This window comes from Lepidochelys olivacea (assembly GCF_965140295.1).
Source record: "Lepidochelys olivacea isolate rLepOli2 genome assembly, chromosome: 3".
Classification (NCBI taxonomy): Eukaryota; Metazoa; Chordata; order Testudines; family Cheloniidae; genus Lepidochelys; species Lepidochelys olivacea.
The window spans coordinates 209,056,069-209,074,274 of NC_140413.1; the positions used below are offsets into that span (position 1 = coordinate 209,056,069).

Consider the following 18,206-nt stretch of genomic DNA (forward strand, 5'->3'; position numbering starts at 1 on the left):
TGTCCCGCCCCCAGCCTCCTGTCCCTCCCCATCCCATTGTCCCGCCCCATCCTCCTGTCCTGCCCCCCATCCCATTGTCCCGCCCCCCATCCTCCTGTCCCGCCCCCATCCTCCTGTCCCGCCCCCCATCCCATTCTCCCGCCCCCATCCCATTGTCCCGCCCCCATCCTCCTGTCCCGCCCCCATCCTCCTGTCCCGCCCCCATCCCATTGTCCCGCCCCCATCCCATTGTCCCGCCCCCATCCTCCTGTCCCGCCCCCCATCCCATTGTCCCGCCCCCATCCTCCTGTCCCGCCCCCATCCTCCTGTCCCGCCCCCCATCCCATTGTCCCGCCCCCATCCTCCTGTCCCGCCCCCATCCCATTGTCCCGCCCCCATCCTCCTGTCCCGCCCCCCATCCCATTGTCCCGCCCCCCATCCCATTGTCCCGCCCCCCATTCTCCTGTCCCGCCCCCATCCTCCTGTCCCGCCCCCATCCCATTGTCCCGCCCCCCATCCCATTGTCCCGCCCCCATCCTCCTGTCCCGCCCCATCCCATTGTCCCGCCCCCCATCCTCCTGTCCCGCCCCCCATCCCATTCTCCCGCCCCATCCTTCTGTCCTGCCCCCATCCCATTGTCCCGCCCCCCATCCTCCTGTCCCGCCCCCCATCCCATTGTCCCGCCTCCCATCCTCCTGTCCCGCCCCATCCTCCTGTCCTGCCCCCCATCCCATTGTCCCGCCCCCCATCGTCCTGTCCCGCCCCATCCCATTGTCCCGCCCCCCATCCTCCTGTCCCGCCCCCCATCCCATTCTCCCGCCCCCATCCTCCTGTCCCGCCCCCAGCCTCCTGTCCCTCCCCATCCCATTGTCCCGCCCCATCCTCCTGTCCTGCCCCCCATCCCATTGTCCCGCCCCCCATCGTCCTGTCCCGCCCCCATCCTCCTGTCCCGGGGAGAGCCTCCCCCGGAAGGGGTTGGTGGCAGTCTGGCCTGGCCATGTTTATTAGAGCATGGCAATGGTGCTCATTAGGGTAATGATGTCAGCATGAGAGTGGCTGAGACAGTGTCACCAGCCCCAAATGATCAAAACTCATGAGTCAGGCCCAAGAGCGGCTTAAAAGTCATGACATTTTGAAACAAGTAACCAATGTGGGTTCTTTGTATTTGCTTTCTGATCTCTGAGCCTTTAGGTCACATTCAAGCTTTAGGTTTGAGCCGTTCAGTCACGTTGTCAAGCTTTTCCACAGCCACAAGGGCCAAGCCCTCTTTTGAACAAAGGAAGCTGAGCTGCTCCTCTACGCCCATGATTCCAGGAGTCAGAGCTTTGTAAAAACCACCGTAAGACTTGTAGTAAAATCAGGGGAGTTGGCAACACAGCGAGGTTAGTCAGAACTAGAGAGGACTGTGAGGAGCATCACAGGGAACTAATCCAGCGAGGAGAATGGGCAGCAGGATGGGAAATGAAAGTCAGTGTTGAAAAATCCAAAATAATAAACACAGAAGGGAATAATTGGAACTATTCAGACGTTACTGGGTTCTAAATTAACTGCATCAGTTCCGGAAACAAACCTAGGCATCACTGTGAGCCGCTCAGTGGAGACCTCTGCTCCATGTGCAGCTCTGCTGAAATAAGCAAACACTGTTTGGCTGCAGAAGGCGCGGGCTGGAGAATAAATTGGAGTGTCATGATGCCATATCAGAAATGACTATGACATTTCACTGGCACAGGGCACTCCATTTCATACCGGATATTACAGAACTAGAGGGGTTGAGAAAAGGGCAAGGACTGGGCAAGCTCGCATATGGAGACAGCTTGAAACGACTGGGATTGTTTACTTTAGAGAAGAGACAAGAGGGATCATGATCCAAATCCATACAGTAATGACTAGACAGAGAGGGGAGATAGGGAGCTTCTATCCACCTTTTCTCTTAACACAAGAACAAGGTGACAACGATGTTGAAAGACAGCAAATTCAAAACTGGTAAGAGGAATTTCACATAATGCACAATTAGCCCGTGGAACTCACTGTCACATGATGTTATTAAATCCCATTTAGCAGCACTCATTAAAGGCACGGGCATTCATTGGATAACAATAATATGCAGAGTTATAATAATAAATACCGAAAACCACTGGAGTTTTGGAAGGACTATAAACCCTAATGCTTCATGGCAGAAGCCAACCTCTAACTAATAGGGTTAGGAAGAAACTTTCCCTGGGGCAGGGTATTCCACAACTGCCACCGTCAGAGACAGGCGACTAGACTAGATGGACCCCCCCAGTTGGATCCAGTATTGCATGCTGAATTTCTTTTGTAACTCTACAGCCTGCACCTGGGCAGTTCAGGATGGAAAGCTGGAGAGACCATCAGGCATTTCACCCCCATGTGTTTAACACAGACAGCAGCTGAGCGCAAGGGATCTGCAGGCAGGCCTAGTCTTCCCTCTCCCCTTGGCAGCACGGTTGAGTCTGCAGGCAGGCCTAGTCAGGGGTCAGGCTCCAGCACCTGGGGCTCGGCACAGACGAAACACGAGAGCTTGTGGCTAGCAGGCCCGGGCGTTAGGAGTGGAGCGGGCCGACATTTTTCAGACAAAACTTTTTTCACCAAATAATGCATGTTCGGAGCGACCAAACCATTTCACAAATTCGTGTCCAATTCGCCGAATTTTTCATCCAAAAATTCAGAAACAGTCAAAATGTTTGATTTTTTGATTCAAAACAACTTTTTGTTTCAAATTTTACTCCCCTTCTATTATTTTTTTAAGGTAAAATCCCGCAAAAACCAAACATTTTTGTTTGACCCAAACTCTTTTTTTTTTGGTTCAGCCACTGAGCTCTATAGCTTGGAGCCACTGTCTGTATGTGTTGGTGTGCAGCCAGCCCTCCCTCCTCACTGGCTTGGAGGCTCTCACCACAGTCACTTCGGTGATTTTTTATTTCATAAAATAAAGTACCGCAATCAGAGATAAATCACAGGTAACAATGACCCTGCCAGCTCCCCCAGTGCCCATGCACGGCTCTCTCCATGCTAAGGCAGACGTAGGCAACACAGCCAGAACAGGAACTGGCCTCCTAGGATGGGGGCATAGGGATTGGGACACATTCCCAATGGGGTCAGCCCCTGCCCTCGAAGCCTGGGCTGAATCACATAGGTGAACTCCCCGGGAAGGTCGCCAGGTCGCCATGACCCTTCCAGCCTCGTTCTCTGGTTCCCAGGGAGCTGAATCGGAAGAACCCCAGTCCTGGGCACTGGGTGGTGCTGAGGTCGAGGAGAAGCTGGTAACTAAGGAGAAGGCAGTGCAGAGGCGGGGTGAGCCCTTCACTGCAGAAGGAGCCCGCAGGTCTGCTTTAGAGGAGCACACACACAGCCCCTGCCTGGGGGAAGGGCTGGCACCAGCCCCAGGGAGTGGAGAGTCTCCACCCCTCAGCTCCGATAGCCAAAGCCACAAGTAAGTGCTGCTGGAGCTCATCGCTGAGCAACCAAAGCTCTAAGTGCTGTCGCCAAGGCCGCTAGTCCCTGGTAAGTACCAGGCCCAGGCAGGCAGCAGGCAGAGGGAGGCTCGGCAAGGGCACACCTCTTCCAGGGGCAGGGTCTGAGACGGGGGGCTGGAGCTCCGGCTGCGGTGGAGGAGCAGGACAGGGCTCGGAGCCTGGAGCAGCTGGAGTGTCAGGCAGTGCGCGATCCTAGAGGTGGTGCCGGAGCCACAGGGTGCAGTCAAGCAGCAGGAGCATCTGAGATGGAGCCAGGAGTTGGTGCAGAGAGGAGCCCGGAGGCGGGTCAGTTGGAGGTGAGCAGGGAGCTGTGAGAGGACAGATCCACGCTGCTGACACTGAAGCCTCTGCTCTCTGCCAGGAGGCCCGGGGAATCCTGAAAAACAAACCACACTGTCCAGGATCCCGCATCCCCGGCATGCAGGCCCATGCCCGGACAGCTTCCGCTCAGTCCCCTGCCCTGCCCAGGGGAACACGCTGGCTGCCCTGCTCTGAGCTGAGCTCGAGGGGCCATGTCCTCTGAGCTCCCCCAGCCAGACACCCGCAGCAGTAACCAGTCAGCTTAGCTCATGCCCCAACCCCATCTCAATGGCATCACGTCTCATCTTCACAGTGACCATGAACAACAACATCCCAGGAGCTGCTGGGGGAAGCTGGAGGCTTTGGCACCTGTGGAGAGGCTCAGAGGGGACGGGGGCAGTGTGGATTTAGCACATTAACCAGTGGCGGGGGGTTGCTAAAGTTATCATCAGTGAATACATTACTGTTGACATGTGACTGGCATCGCTAGGCTCCAGAGTCACGAGTCCATCAACAGTAATGAGTCAGTTCAGCCCTTTCCGACCTACTCTTTCAGGCTGCCAGCAGACCCAGGCAGGCACACGCAGGGGTCACGCTTCTGCCACGTGTAAGGTTTCTTCCAACAACACGGGCTTGGTTTTTAATGAACGCTCAGACTCCGGCAAACAGTTCTGCAGCAAACCTCCCATCCATGGAATCGTACAATCCAACCCGGCGTCGGATTCACTCACTGAATTGTCCCCTGCCCTGGCCCTGCTCAGTTGGTGAGCCCAAGCTGCCCTGGCATGTGCTGGTTTATTAGCATCTTACTCCTTGTCTCGCCTTTGCCCGGGGTGTCCCTGATGCTGCACTGCTGGTGGCTATTGGGTTCCCACCTCATCCTGCCTGGGTGGAATTTCATTTCCGAAAGGCAGCTTTGCAGCCCTAGCAGGCCCGTGTGCATCGCTGCGTAACCAGGCAGCTTTCCCATGCCCTGCGGGCTCTGAGCTGGGGGGCGGGGGGCAGTGCTTGCTGCCGAGCTCTTACCTCATCACTGGATGTATTCAGGTAATTTAATGATGCTGCTCGTTTCAAGCTACAAAAAGAAAGAAAAAGGGTGAGTTCACGAGCTCAGCCCCTGCCCCTGCCCGTGGGGCGCAGCCTCCCTCCCACCCTTGGGCCTGGCCTCTCCGCCTGACAGCACAGGGACAGGAGGAAAGGAGCTTGGACATACGCTATTTCCGTGGCAGCCCCTGCCTCCCCTGGGGCCAGAGAGCCCCAGCCCCAGCCCCACCTCCAGGCCCATCCCTGCAGCCCCTCCTAGAGCTTGGTGGGTCCCCATCTCCGCACACAGGCTGGATGAGAGCCTCTTGCTCCCCCAGTTTTCTCTGGGCTCCACCTGCTGTCACTCTGGTGTGACTGAATGCGGGTAGCAGCCTCCATGCTGCTGACACCAGGGCCCCAGGCCAGAGGGCTCTGCAGAAACCCCTCTGTGCAGGGACCCTGCTCCCAAAGAGGCAAAGCCTCAGGAAAGGGCAGCCCCTGGCAGATGAAGTCTGCATTTCCGGCTGCGCCCTCCCGCTGCCCTGAGAGGCAGCAATGGGTGTGAGAGCACGCAGGCCGCTTGGGAGATGCGTACTTCGTGTTCCTGGGCTCCAGGGGGGCGTTCCCCTGCAGCTTCTTGACTAGCATTTCACTGCTCCTCCTGATCACGTCCCGAAGCTTCACCAGTGAGCTGCTGCGTTGGAGGGCACCAGTGCCGTCCTGCAGAGAGAGACAACCAGCAGGGGGCAGTGAGACGGCTGACGAGCACAGGGACTGCACTCCATGCCAAGGGAAGGCTGCAGCAGGACCCCAGCGCAAATGCCCCAGGCTCACTAAGATCTAAATACATGGCAAATCACCATACAAACAGAACTGAGCCTCACTGAATCGGCACCCCACAAACTCCGCCCTCAGAGCCAAGCACGGCCAGCACTGAGCAGGGAAAGCCTCGGACAAGACGGGCACTGATGCCAACCAGTGTCACTCAGCGCAGGGAAATCAACACGGTAGACCAATCACCAACTAACCCTGGTGCCCCTCTAGCCGGCCATTGGCAGTAGGACCTCTCCCGGGGCGGGAGGCTAGTGGGATGCTGGTGGCGTGATTCCCACACTCGCTCACGTGCCCATGGGAGACCCCCGGCCTCTGGAATTCCAGGTGACCGGCCATCCCGGTGCAGTTAGCAGGGGAGCCCCTCCCTGATTGCTCCACATGGTGTGGAGCGAGCACCCCACACGAGGACACCGCTCTGTGGAGACTGAACCCCTTCGCGGATCAAACGCAGGGGGAGGCAGAGTCCACAGACTTCCCCAGAGGGGGTCTCTGGGACTGATCAGCTTCCTCACCCCGGCTTGCAGCGAGGACCCCCGGTGAGCTCCTGGTGCAGGCACAGGCCGGTCCCACTGGCAGGAGCCGTGCCCTGGGCCTGCTGGCCGGAGCTGGGGCTGGTGTATGCTGAAGGGAGCTTTACAGTTCATCCTAGGGGGGCTGGGATGCCTGCTCCTCTCCCTCCTCTTCTTCCCTTCGATCACGCCTGCTCCTGGGCTGACTCCTCCCCTGGCATTTCCCCCTCTCCCAGGACCTGCTGGAGTGGCAGGAGATTGCTGTGCTGAAAGCCTCTGGCTCTGGCTGGGCTAGCTAAAGGATGGCTCCTAAGAGACGAGGGGCCTGGTGCTAAGGATGCTGGGTCTGAGGGACCCGTTCAGTGCTCAGAGGAGGAGCATGGAGCTCCTGCCCCAAGGAGGGCTTTCCCTCTCAGGGTAGTGGGTGTGCTTGCCTCCAGCTTTGCCCTGCTACAGATCACTCCCGCTGGCACCGCTGCTGCAAGGAGTGCTTGTTTGCTCTCTGTTTAGCACACGTGGCAGCACCGGGTGCTCTGCAGACTTGCCAGGGCTCCTCCTCTTGGAGCCTGCTGACCAGTGGTTCTAGCAGCTCCTGGCTCTTTGTGAAACTCTCGTCCATGGATGTTTTGGATTGAGAGAGGGCAGAACAGAGAGAGGGCCACCACGGGGCTCAGCTCAGCTACCTTGGGGCCACACTGGCCAGAACCAGCTGCTCCTGAGGGAGAGGCAAGAAGCCCCCAGTGGCAGTGACAGGATAACCTGCCCAGAGGGCAAATTAAGGCCACATCGGCTAAGCTTGGCCTGCACTACACAGCGGTACCCCGTCCGCACCCTGCTGTGAACAGGCAGGAGAGTTGTCCCCATGCTAACCACAGTGCAGAGACCAATGGAGAGCAGCACAAACTGAGTTCAGCATCATGGCAGCCAACACCACTGCTCACGTCTGCTCAGACATGGGACTACACTGTACAGCAGGCCAGGCCAGTGTGACCACCCGACCCCCTTAAACAGGGTCTAGATCCCTTCCAAAGCTTTTGGATTGTAAAGGACCCTTATGATTTTGACTCCAGCTTAGTTATCCTAAGCCAGCTAAGTGTCCAATCCTTTTTCAAATCCTGCTAAGCTCCTAGTGTCACCACTGTCTTGTGGCAATGAGTTCCACACACCAACTGTGTTTTGTGTGAGTCTTGCCTTTGCTCAGCTGTGAATTTGCCACCTTTCAGTTTCAATGACTGTCCCCTTGTTGTTGTGTTACAGGAGCTGGTGAACAGCCACACCCACCTGCCCACCCTTTTCTGTGCCCTTCATACTTTTTGTCCCTTTGCCACGTCCCCTCTAATCCATCTCCTCTCTAGAGTAAACAAACCTTACGTGTATAAGGCAGCACCTAGATGCCCCAGCTGCCACTGTGCTAGGCTCTGTACATGTGGTAAGAAACATTTGGTAAGGCCCTGCTCCAAAGAGCTTGACAGGCATAATAAGAATGTATTTGCCCTGTGCTAGGGTCTGGGAACAGTGAGCTGTTCAAAATGGAAGTACCGGGCCGGATCAGCGCATGGGCCCAGAGTCCCGTGTCTCACACCAGCCAGGAGCAGCCAATTCAGAGGTGAGTCCATGAAACCCCATAAAGGACAATCAGGGGATAACCTGTGCAGAGGAATGTTTCCCACAGCCCGGGCAGTCAGGGGCAGAGTCAGTTCCTGAAGCACTACGGTTTCTGTCCCACTCCAAGCCTGTCTCCTATACCCGAATGGCCCCATCCCTAGGAATGGGAGGTTACTCCTTTGCAGACCAGTTTTTTCCTTTCATCAGGGTGGCAATTGCTGCTTTCCACTTTCACTTCTCCCTGCCTCACGAGATCGTCCCTGTCTCTTTCACTGATCTAGAATCTGTCCTATTCCCTCGCTCACTAATCAGGCACACTTTGCAGTCTCCACTTGCAGAAGTTTTTCCAGGCCTCTAATAATTTTTCATGCCCATCTCCAAATCCCTGCTATTTCTGCTCTAGGGTTTTCTCACCAGGGTGCCCCCACACTGCACGCAGCACCACAGATGACCACACGCCACGGATTTATGTACTGCCAATAGAATGACTTGCCATTCCATTCCTCTGCATTTCAGAGAATTTCACTCCACGGCTGACAACGCTGCCCCGGTCTCTTTCCCAGGTGGTTCCAGTTAATTCAGAACCCAGGCAGGTGGAGGAGTCGGTCAGATGATTCTCTCCAAGTGCATTACCTTGGATTTGTCAGCATTGAATATTGTTACCACTATGTAGCCCATTCTCCTAGCTTGACTGGGTCCCTAGGAGGTCCCTCATAGTTCTTTCTCTGGGCTTGACAAAGCTAAACATGATCCAATGGCTCAAAGTTGAAGCTGGACAAATTCAGACCAGAAGTAAGATGTAAATTTTTAACAGGGAGAGTAATTAACCAGTAGAACAATTTACTCGGGATCGCGGTGGATTCTCCATCACTGGAAATTTTCAGATCAAGGTCAGACATTTTTCTGAAAGCTCTGCTCTAGGAATTATTTTGGGGAAGTCTTATGGCCTGTGCTATACAGGACAGACTAGATCATCACAATGGTCCTTTCTGGCCTTGGAATCTATGAACGTTCTGTGCAGAAGCCATGCTGGTTAGTCCCACATAGCTAACATTTATCGAGAAATTAGCTCATTCTACTTTTAATTATAATTTCAACCTAGTCAGCTGAGCCTGAAGTGCAGGCCCTGGTCTGTCCTTTGCAGGATCATTCCTGTAGCCTTTGTGATGAGAAAATGTACCTATCTTCCAGCCCTCCAGTGCAGTACCTAATTTCAGTGGGTGGTGGTAATCCAGCCATTAAGGGCCTGGGTTTAGGGAGACTCCTCTGCACAAGTTACCCCCAGAGGATTTCACGGACTCTCCATTCTTGGCCGCTGGTAGGGACGGTCCCTGGGTTAGCTGGGCCCCTACCCTGCATGTTTTGGCTAGCCACTGTATTCTCAAGCTCCTCTACAGCTCTTGGCAGCACCACCTGATACCAGAGGCTTACTGCTCTTTAATATCAGTATGATCCAGCATCTTTCCTTCTGACCCCTCAATCCCTGCTACAGCAGCTCCAAGGTGGGAATTTCCACAACAGCCTCAGCCATGAATACTTTGGCGAAGAAATCCTTTTGCTTCTCAGCAGCCTCCTCCTCTTCTGTATTTGCTCCCTTTGACTCCAGGTGGTCCAGCGGACCCACCACTTCCCTCACAGAATCCCTGCTTGTGATCTGCTTACATACCCCAGGTTTATTTTTAATACTTTTGGGCACTTGCTTGTCAGATTCCACCTTAAGCCAGCTTGGTTCCTCAAGTTTTGTCTGATGTAGCCAATGCTCCTTTCTACTGACTTCACTCCTTTCTGAAGGGCCTCTTGGGCCTGAGTAACCCCTTAAACCAGCCGTGTAGCCAGACTTCTCGCTCTCCCTCTGCTGTTCTGAAGTACACCTGCCCTCCAAGACCGCCTTTGCTTCCTTCAGTAGAATCCAAATCTATGGGGCTTGGGGCTTCTTTATTTTTGTCTCTACTGCCTCTTTGAGCAGCTTCCTCGTCCTTTACATTCCCATCTTACTGGTAGTGTCAATGTGCCAGGTTTGGGTGACTGTCCTCCGCTGCCTGCTGGCATTTTGGTCGCTATAACAGAGCTCATCTACTCTCCCTTCTTGAGCCAACTGCAGTGGGCTACTCGGGATTCTCCCCTGGCGTGCTTTGGAGCTACCGGCCCAAGAAGCAATCACTGAAGTGAACTGCTTCTCTGAACGCGGTCCTGTGATGCCATCTGACCAGGTGCTATGTGGGAAGTCTCCCATTATTATTGTTGCATTACATGGAGTGGCCTCTTTGATCTCCCTCAGTACTGCACACTCCCAATCCCTTTCCAGGAGGCTGATGGTAACAAACTCTTATCGGTAGATCTGTATTCTTCAGATGTGGAGTATGTCTGTACACCAGCTGTGCTGCGTGGTCCCTGGCACTCAGAAATGCCACCCGTTCGGGTCCACTGAACCTTTCAGTTCTGGCACGACTCCTCCCCCTCCCTGCAGAGGTGGGTCCTACCCAGCTCACACTTGTCCATGGATGTTGATCATTCCACCCTGAGCCAACACACCTCCAAGCTCCTCTTGCCTGGCTAGGAATTCTAATTTCCCTAGGCTGGGCCTTTGCTTCTCACTGTAGGGGTGGGGTGGGATTACTTTTGACTGTATGCCTATTCTTAACTCCTGGGCCTGCCAGTTCGATAATAACAGCATTTCCCTGTGTGACCTCAACCTGGCCCTGACCCGAAGCCCCCGACCTAGCCAGCCCTGTGTGTGGAGCGAAAAGCATTTCAAAGAAGGCTCTGTCAGAGGCCCTTGGTCCAGGCATTCTTCATAGTGATTGAAATATAGCTTCCAGGACCTCTCCCTCCCTCTATGCTACCTAGGGAAAACACCCAACAGTTCTCCCAGTCTCCCCATGTGCAGTGATCAAAATCCCCTATGGAAGCTCCTAGCTCCAATCCCAGTCCCTGGAGCAACCTTCTCGGTCCATGAGGATTGATCAGCCTCCACCGTCTCTACTGGAAGGTGGGTCCTATCTAAGAGGATATACCCTCCATCGCACCTACATCCCCTCCCGCCACGGGACTGACTGCAGGGCCAAGAGGATGGGGAAAGGCCGCCACGCTCTGCAACGGCCCTTCATCACCTCTGGAATAGTTTCAGCTCTTGCTGCTCCTCCAGTTCAGCAGCTCTAGCCTCAAGATGCTGTCCCTGGGCTCTGAGGTCAATGGGCTGTTTGCACTGGCTGCAAATGAACCCCCACATGCCCTTGGCCCAGGCATCCTGGGGTGGGTGTCCTGGCAGATGATGGGGGACCAGGTTATCTTTCCTTAAGTGGAGGGCCAGGATTTCAGTGGTCTATCTCATCCACAGGATATTTGAGTACTTCACTAACAGCCAATCTAGCAGCCTGCCATCTTCCCCAACGCTCACTCCAGCAGTTGGCTCTCTGCCCTCCCACGGGGCAGTGGCAGGGAAAACCACGGTTGGCTACCAACGTCCTATTTGCTGTGGTGCCAGGCAGCCCCTCTGGCTGGAGCTGAGAGAAGCGGCCGCTGGTGTATTTGCTAGCTCTGCGTACGGAACCAGCGTGGGCTCTGCGTGCTGGGCTCCCCAAGCTGTACAGGAGAGCTCAGTCAGGCTGGTGCCCAGAGAGACGGGAGAGAGCAGGACCAGTGTTCTCCGACCTCCAAAGGCCCTTCACAATAACAGGGCGGCAGATAAACCCTTGGAGCAAAGCGTCAGGGTTTGTAAAATGGAGGCCTGCTGTATACAGGGGTCTCCCTCCTTAGGAAGTGCCACAAGTCCCTTCCAGAAAGTCCCACAAGGCAGCTGAGTGTGGGGGGCTCACGAACCCCGCAGTGCCCTGTCTCTAGCCTAGCTGAGCCCCTTTGTGAGATGTTACCCAGCATCCTGCAGTGAGGGAGGCTGGACCGCTGGAGCTGAGGAGATGCCCGCTAGGAAGAGGGTGGAGCAAGCCCACCTCAGAGTGGCTGCTCTGATATTCCCCTGGGGAAGCCAGTGGTGGGATGGGAGGGGACATGGGTGAGCTGGAGATACAAATTCTTTGCTGGGGCCCCTGCTCTAGCAGAGACAGAAGCAGCTCACGTTCCTCACGCTCCACACACACACACAGCCAGAAGGGAGCGTTGTGAGCATCTCACCTGACCTCCAGTAGAACGCAGGTCCCAGAACCTCACCCAGTGACACCTGAACCCAGCCCGGCCTTCTGGCTGGGCTAGAGCAGAGCTTTTAGAAAGACATCCAGTCTCAACTGAAAGACTCCTAGTGATGAAGGAACCACTGCATCCCTTGGTGAACTGGTCCAGTGAGTAATTACCCTCAATGTTGAAAATGTCCACCTTACTTCCACTCTGAATTTGCCTCAGTTTCCAGCCACTGGATCTTGTTCTGCCTTTGCTTTCCAAACTCTGACTCATCTCCTGTTCCCGTGAGGGATTCAGTCACTAGGAATGCAGAGAGCAGAGTATCTGACGACTGGAACTTGCCTATTATGCAAAGGATGTTGCAAGGCATTTAGACAGAGTTGTAGCTAGTGCTGGGGAGGAGTCCGTTCTTGGCACACAGTGATACAGTGACAGCAGGAAGTGAAGGTACATTTAAATTGCTAGGAATAAAACTTTCAGATCTATGCACAGAGGGAGCTTCAGCATCTCCGTGCACGGAGGAGACGATGGTATGAAGAGGGGGGTTATTTTTGTGTGTGGATGGGACAGACAGCCTCTCCAGCAGGGCCGAGGGGGGCTCCACCCTAATCCAAGTGCCGAGAGTGGACACGACAAAGGGACACGACGTGCAGAAGGGCAAAGAGAAGGGCAGGCACGGCTATTCATCCACTCCCGTAACACAACAACAAGGGGACAGTTATGAAACTGAAAGGTGGCAATTCAAAACTGAGCAAAGGCAAGAGGTTTTCACACAATACACACTTGGCATGTGGAACTCACTGCCACAAGAGATCAATGATTCTTCCTTGGTGTTAAGGCCAGAAGAGACTAGATTATGTAGCCTGACCTCCTGTACAACACAAGCCAGAGAATTTCATCCAGTGAACCCTGTATTGAGCCCAGTCACTTGTGTTTGACTTCCAGAAAAGCGTCCCCTCTAGATTTCAAGACAGCAGGAGATGGAGAATGCACCAGTGCCTTGGAGAGTTTATTCCAAGGGCTAATCACCCTCACCGGTAAAAATCTGGGCTTTACTTCGGATTTGAACTGGTTGGGCCTCAGCTTCCAGCCACTGGTTCTCGTTCTGCCTGTCGTGGCTAGATGAAAGAGCCCTTCAGCCCCTGGCATTTCCCCCCCCGAAGGTAATCTGCCGCAGTCAAGTCCCCTCTTAGCCTCTTTCAGGAGAAACTGAATAGCTTGAACTCTGTCAGTCTCTCACTGGGAGGCATTTTCTCCAGCAGACCAGCCCTCAAATCCGATTTATGGCTCTTCTCTGCCCCCACTCCAGTTTTTCAGTTGAGGCCAAATGCTTAGCAGTATTCAGTGAAGGACTGGGTATTTATCCGGCTACTGAGCTATTCAGAGATACAGCAGTGGGGAGTTAAAGAAAGGATTGGGCAGGGATACACCCGCCTGCCTCAGGGCATGAGCCAGCCTCCAGCTAATAGGGTCAGGAGGAAACGGCCTTTGGTTAGCCCACTGCTACTGCTGGAGGGTTTTTTCCAGCCTGCTGCGGGGCAGCCAGCTCTAGCTCTCATTGGAGGTGGGCCCTGGCTCCACCCTGAGCTGGCAATTGCCATGTGAATGGCACTGTTCCCACACAGTCAGTACTGAGGTGCCCTCACACCGCCTCCCCCCACCACCCTACAACATTCCTGCTTGTAGCTCTGATCAGCCCCGCGTCAGTGCTTGGCCAAGCTGGAGCTCAGCCCCTCCGGCCTCTGGGAGCTGCCCCCGGTTGTGTATCTGCTGGGGGAGCTCATTCCCAGCCCTGCTGCGCGGTCTCTTGCGGTCCGTTGGGGAGTGGCCTGCCCGCAGCAGCAGCAGGCTGTGACTCGGAACCAACACTGAACCTCAGTGGCTGCAGACACAGGCAGAGGGAGGCAGCCGAGTGCCGCAGCTAGGCCCCAGGACCAGGAGTCAGGAGAGCTTGGGTTTGTTCCCTTGTGTGATCATGGACAACTCCTTTAGGGCAACACTTTCCAGAGTGGCTCCTCACTCGGGGTGCCCAGCCTGAGGTAGCCCAGGCCTAATTGCCCAGAGGTGCTCCCACTGATGGGAGTGCTCAGCACCTCTGGAAACCAGAGCCTGCCCTGAGCCACCTACTGAGGGCCCCACTTTGGGAAACGTGACCATGGGCTGTCTGAGCCCCCGTCCCCCCCATCTGTTCAAGGGGCTCGCTCACTCACTCCCCTTTGCATTTAAGTATTGCCGTGCTCAGGTGCATCTCCCCTACCACGCTGTGACGCCTGCCCCACACAGACATACAGGCCCCACACACTCCCCTCCTCCTGGAAATGTGTTGGGAAAGCTGGAGTGGGCCAGGGCTGGGCAGCTGCAGCACACCCGGGCCCAAGGAAGGAGTGGGCTTGCTTCACCCAGTGTCGGTCCAAGTACCGGCGGAGCTGGGGGGCCTGGCCTGTGTCGCATGGAAAGAAGCACAGGGCAGCAGTTCAGGTCTGGCTGCCTTTAATCGGAGGTAAGTTAGTTCACAGCATCGACGGGGAGCCCCAGTTCACGTCAGAGAGACGTGCCGCGGCAGAGGTGCTCCCCACGCCCAGTGCCAGAAGCAGGCCGCTGAATAACTTGGTGGCACGTGGAGTGTACAGCCATGCAGGGGCCCAAAGCATGGTTGGAAGAGACGCAGGAGCAGGAGCTGGCTTACGGCTCTCTGGGGAAGCACTGGGAGCAGCCACCAAGGAGAGGCTTCCTCACAGTGTCCTGGCCCAGGCCTTGCTTCGGGCTGGAGCATGGTCATGTGGGCACTGGCCTGTGGGCTACCAGGGAGTGAGCTGGGCACCCAGCACCACTCAGCAGGAGCTCCTCTGCACTCAGGGCAGGAAGGCAGCAGCTGCTGTGCATCTGGCATTAACAGGGCTCTGGCTCCCTGAGGTAAAGACACCCCCCACCCCTGCACTGGATGCCAGGGCCTAGAGGGGCTGCCAGCAGCAAGGGTCGGCTTCCTCACAGGCCACACAGAGCCCTGCCCCACAACCCCTACTAGGGCGCAGAGTGCCAGGGCTAACATTCCCTCTTGCAAGGCAACCCATCCTGGGCCACCGAGCCCTGGGGCAAGTGACCCGACACACACACTGCACAGAGCACCAGGCAAATGCCCCCCTGGCAAGGCAGCCCCCCACACTGCATCCCCTTGTGCAGAGGGTCCTAGGAGACCCCTTCTAGAGTGCTGCAGCCCTGCCAGCTCCCATGGCCTCTGCGACCTAGCTCTCTTCTCTATGCCCCTGCCATTGGACTGGGAGCCAGTCCTGCTGCCGGCTGCTTGGAGCCCTGTCTGAAGGGAGCTGTGGTCTCAGCACACTTCTCAGGCGCCCCCAGACAGACCCCTCTTCAGCATCAGCCCCTCTGTCTGCAGCAGGGGGGTAACCAACCTTTCCAGGGCCACAATCAGGGCCCCCCCTTCCCCGTAGCCTCCTCCTAAGTACAAGGCAGTGACCTGGGAGTCTGAATGCAGCTCCCAGCCCAGGTCCCTCAGGCCTGCCTGGGTCGAGGCTGCTCAGCTGCTGTCCGAGTATGAGCTGGGCTGGGAGAAGGAAGTGGGGACTCCCCAGTCCAAGTCCCATCTTGTGCCTCAGAAACATGCCCTGCTCTGTCTCCTCCCCCACCACCCCCTTACCTCCCTACAGCCAGCTCCCAGAACTGAGCCCCTCTCTCCCTCCGTCCCCCCGCATCCCCTCAGCCCTCCCTACTGCTCCTCCCAAAGCAATTCACCCTGCCGCAGGTGGAGCGCTCCCATCCCGTGTGGGCCTCCTGCTGTCCCACTCTGCTGGGAGCTCCGGCTGCGGCCTGCCTGCTCCCTTCCCCTGCCACTATGGCTACACAGGGCTCCAGCCTCTGCACCTTCATTCCCTGCTCCCTTCCTCTTAAAGGAGCAGCAGAGCACACCCTGCTTCACCCCACTCCCCGTCCCCCACAAGCGGAGCTACGGGGGAAATGCAGGCTGGCTTGGAACCGGTTTCTCAGCGCCGTCACCCCAGGGCCATAAGGGAGCCCAGGCTGGACACCCTGCCCTACGGCCTCAGCAGAGAGGCCAGGACCGAACAAGCCACACGCAGCCGTGCTTGTCCCATGTCTGCATCCCGCAGCCCCTGCCTCTCCCAGGCCCTTCCGATGCTGCCCCCAACCCTGACGGGGAGTCTGGATCAACAGCCCCTGCTTGCAGGGCAGGACCCCTTGCTTTGGGCAGCCCTCTGCTCGCCTCAGCCTTGGCACCTGTTTCAGTCCTCGCCCCAGCCAGAGCCCAGCGCTACCATCCTGTGAGTCAGAGCAGGGCCTCAGAGCCCACAGGGCAGAGCCACCCTTGCTCGCCCCAGTCTCTGGCCTAGCACGGCCTAGTGGTGCCAGACACAGGCCCATTGTAACATGATACAAGGCTACAGGGAACAAAGTGCCCACACACAGCCCAGCACAGATCCCCACGTGGCCCAGGCCTGCACGCCCCAAACCGTACCCCCTAGCCTCCCTGTGCCCTGGCAGCTAGGGGAGAAGCCTGGCAGGCTCGGGGTGTGTGTGTGTTACAGAGCAGTCTGTGGGAAGATGGGGGAGTGTGCGTGGGGGGAAGGCGAGCTCCTTTGGGCGTGTGGTGCACACCCAGGAAGCGAGGACACTTTCCATCAGCAGGCCAGGCCCCAGTGACACAAGGACAGAAGCAGAGGTCGGGGGCCAGAGGGATCCCTGCAGTGGCCCTGCCCTGGCCAGAGGGAGCAGGCAGCTCCATGCAGATTCTTCCTGCTCTCTCGCTGGCTGACAGACTACTGCGGCTGAGCCCCCTGCAGCCAGGTGCTCCTCTGTGGGTGCTGTGGTGCCCCTCGCGCGCTGGGAAGGTAGGCTGGGGACTGGCGCGGAGTCCTTGCCGAGGAAAGCAGGAGCGGTGGAAGGAGGGATGGTGCGGAGGAAAAGTCGGAAGGTACAACACATACATCCAGGTGATTGTAGTGGAAGGGAAAGAGGGAGTCTCAGGAGGCATTTAAGCCTAGTGCACAGAGAGGAGAAAGACATCATTTACAAGGCCATAGTGAGGATGGAGGTAACCCTGGAGGGTAGGCAGGGGCTGTGCCCCAGCCCGGGCAGAGCCAGAACACACGGCTGCCCTGCAACTGGGCACTGGCCATTCCTAGGGGAGCAGGAAGACTCAGCCAGGGGCCTGAAATGCGTGGAGTTAAAGGGGGTGAGTGGGCAGAGCTGCAGCAGGCAGGACAGAGGCTCCCTGTGTGCAGACACAGAGGCCTGGGAAGGTTTGAGAGGCCCTGGAGGCTGGCTCCAGATCGGGCCCAGTCAGCTCTTACGCCCTCCCTGGTGTTCAGTGCCTAACAAGCAGTGCCTCCATCCTCCTCCTCTCCGTTCCTGGCTGGCTTGCTGGGCTGCAGCCACAGTTTCACCGGCTCTGTAGCTAGGCAGGGCTGGGGTTGCTAATGAAATACCAGCAGAGCCCCCTGTCCCCTCTCCTGCGGAGTGTTCAAGCCCCTAACCAGCACTAGGCCTGCAGAAAGGGCCCACGTGCGGCACGTCCCTTGGGAGGTCTCGGTGCTACCTTCCTGCCCAAACCACTGCAGGGCAAACCTGCTGCCATGGGGAGCTGCTCTGGGGAGGGCAGGACAGCAGTTCATGGACAGAGGTCTGTGGCACTTGAGGGCCTTCTCTGCCCATTGACTTGACCACTGGAAGCTACACAACCTTTGGCCCCAGGGGGTTAGACAGGCAGGTCTGGGGGTTCGCACGAGGGGATGGGTAGCTAGGATCAGAGCCACAAGTGGAACTTCTGAATCCTCCAGATGAGAGCAGGGAGCAACTGCCCATGAGAGACAAGATCCTAAGTTAACTGAATCCATCTACCCCTGGGAAGGGCACGTAGCCAAGGGTAAGAGCTCCTACAGAGCAGAACAGCGGGGAAGCCAGCCATGCAGCCAGGCCCGCAGGCAGCAGAGCTGTGGGGAATGGGAAATGCACTGAGCCACCAGGCTGGGACTCCCACCTCCCTCCTCAGGGCTCAGCCTCAACTGGGGCAGCTGTGAGCTGCAGCCCGCCCTGGAGCTACATTTGGCCTCATTCCATGGCTTGCCAAGCCAGGCAAGAGAAGTACTGCTAGGCCTCCCTGGCTCAGGACACGACAGCAGGCACCGCCTTCCCCCAGCTAGGGCAGCAGCTTGGGCTGGGACGTGGCATAGCCTGGGCCTCTAGAAAGGGTGTGATCTGGGGCAGCCCCTCAGGGAAAGAGCTCCCAGCCCACCACCAGAACAAAGCAGATCAAAAGGGCACTATAGTGCAGACATAGCATGGGAGGAACCACGCAGGG

At 56.8% G+C, this 18,206-nt stretch overlaps 1 protein-coding gene across 10 annotated transcripts in view; it reads right to left on the reverse strand.

Moving 5' to 3' along the window:
* Positions 1–2,898: 2,898 nt before the first annotated feature.
* The window catches only part of KLC4 (kinesin light chain 4), a 48,370-nt gene continuing 33,062 nt past the window's right edge, over positions 2,899–18,206 (reverse strand). For 8 of the 10 annotated variants that reach the window (XM_084623108.1, XM_084623099.1, XM_084623106.1 and 5 more), the window contains exons 14-16: positions 5,392–5,516; positions 4,800–4,848; positions 2,899–3,849 (exon numbers count right to left, since the gene is read on the reverse strand). In XM_084623108.1, the coding sequence (XP_084479234.1) occupies positions 3,760–3,849; positions 4,800–4,848; positions 5,392–5,516 (264 nt within the window). In that variant the 3' untranslated portion in view covers positions 2,899–3,759. Of the gene's footprint in view, positions 3,850–4,799; positions 4,849–5,391; positions 5,517–14,348; positions 16,887–18,206 lie in introns of those variants that run through there. The other 2 variants (XM_084623100.1, XM_084623109.1) reach the window with 1 other exon arrangement.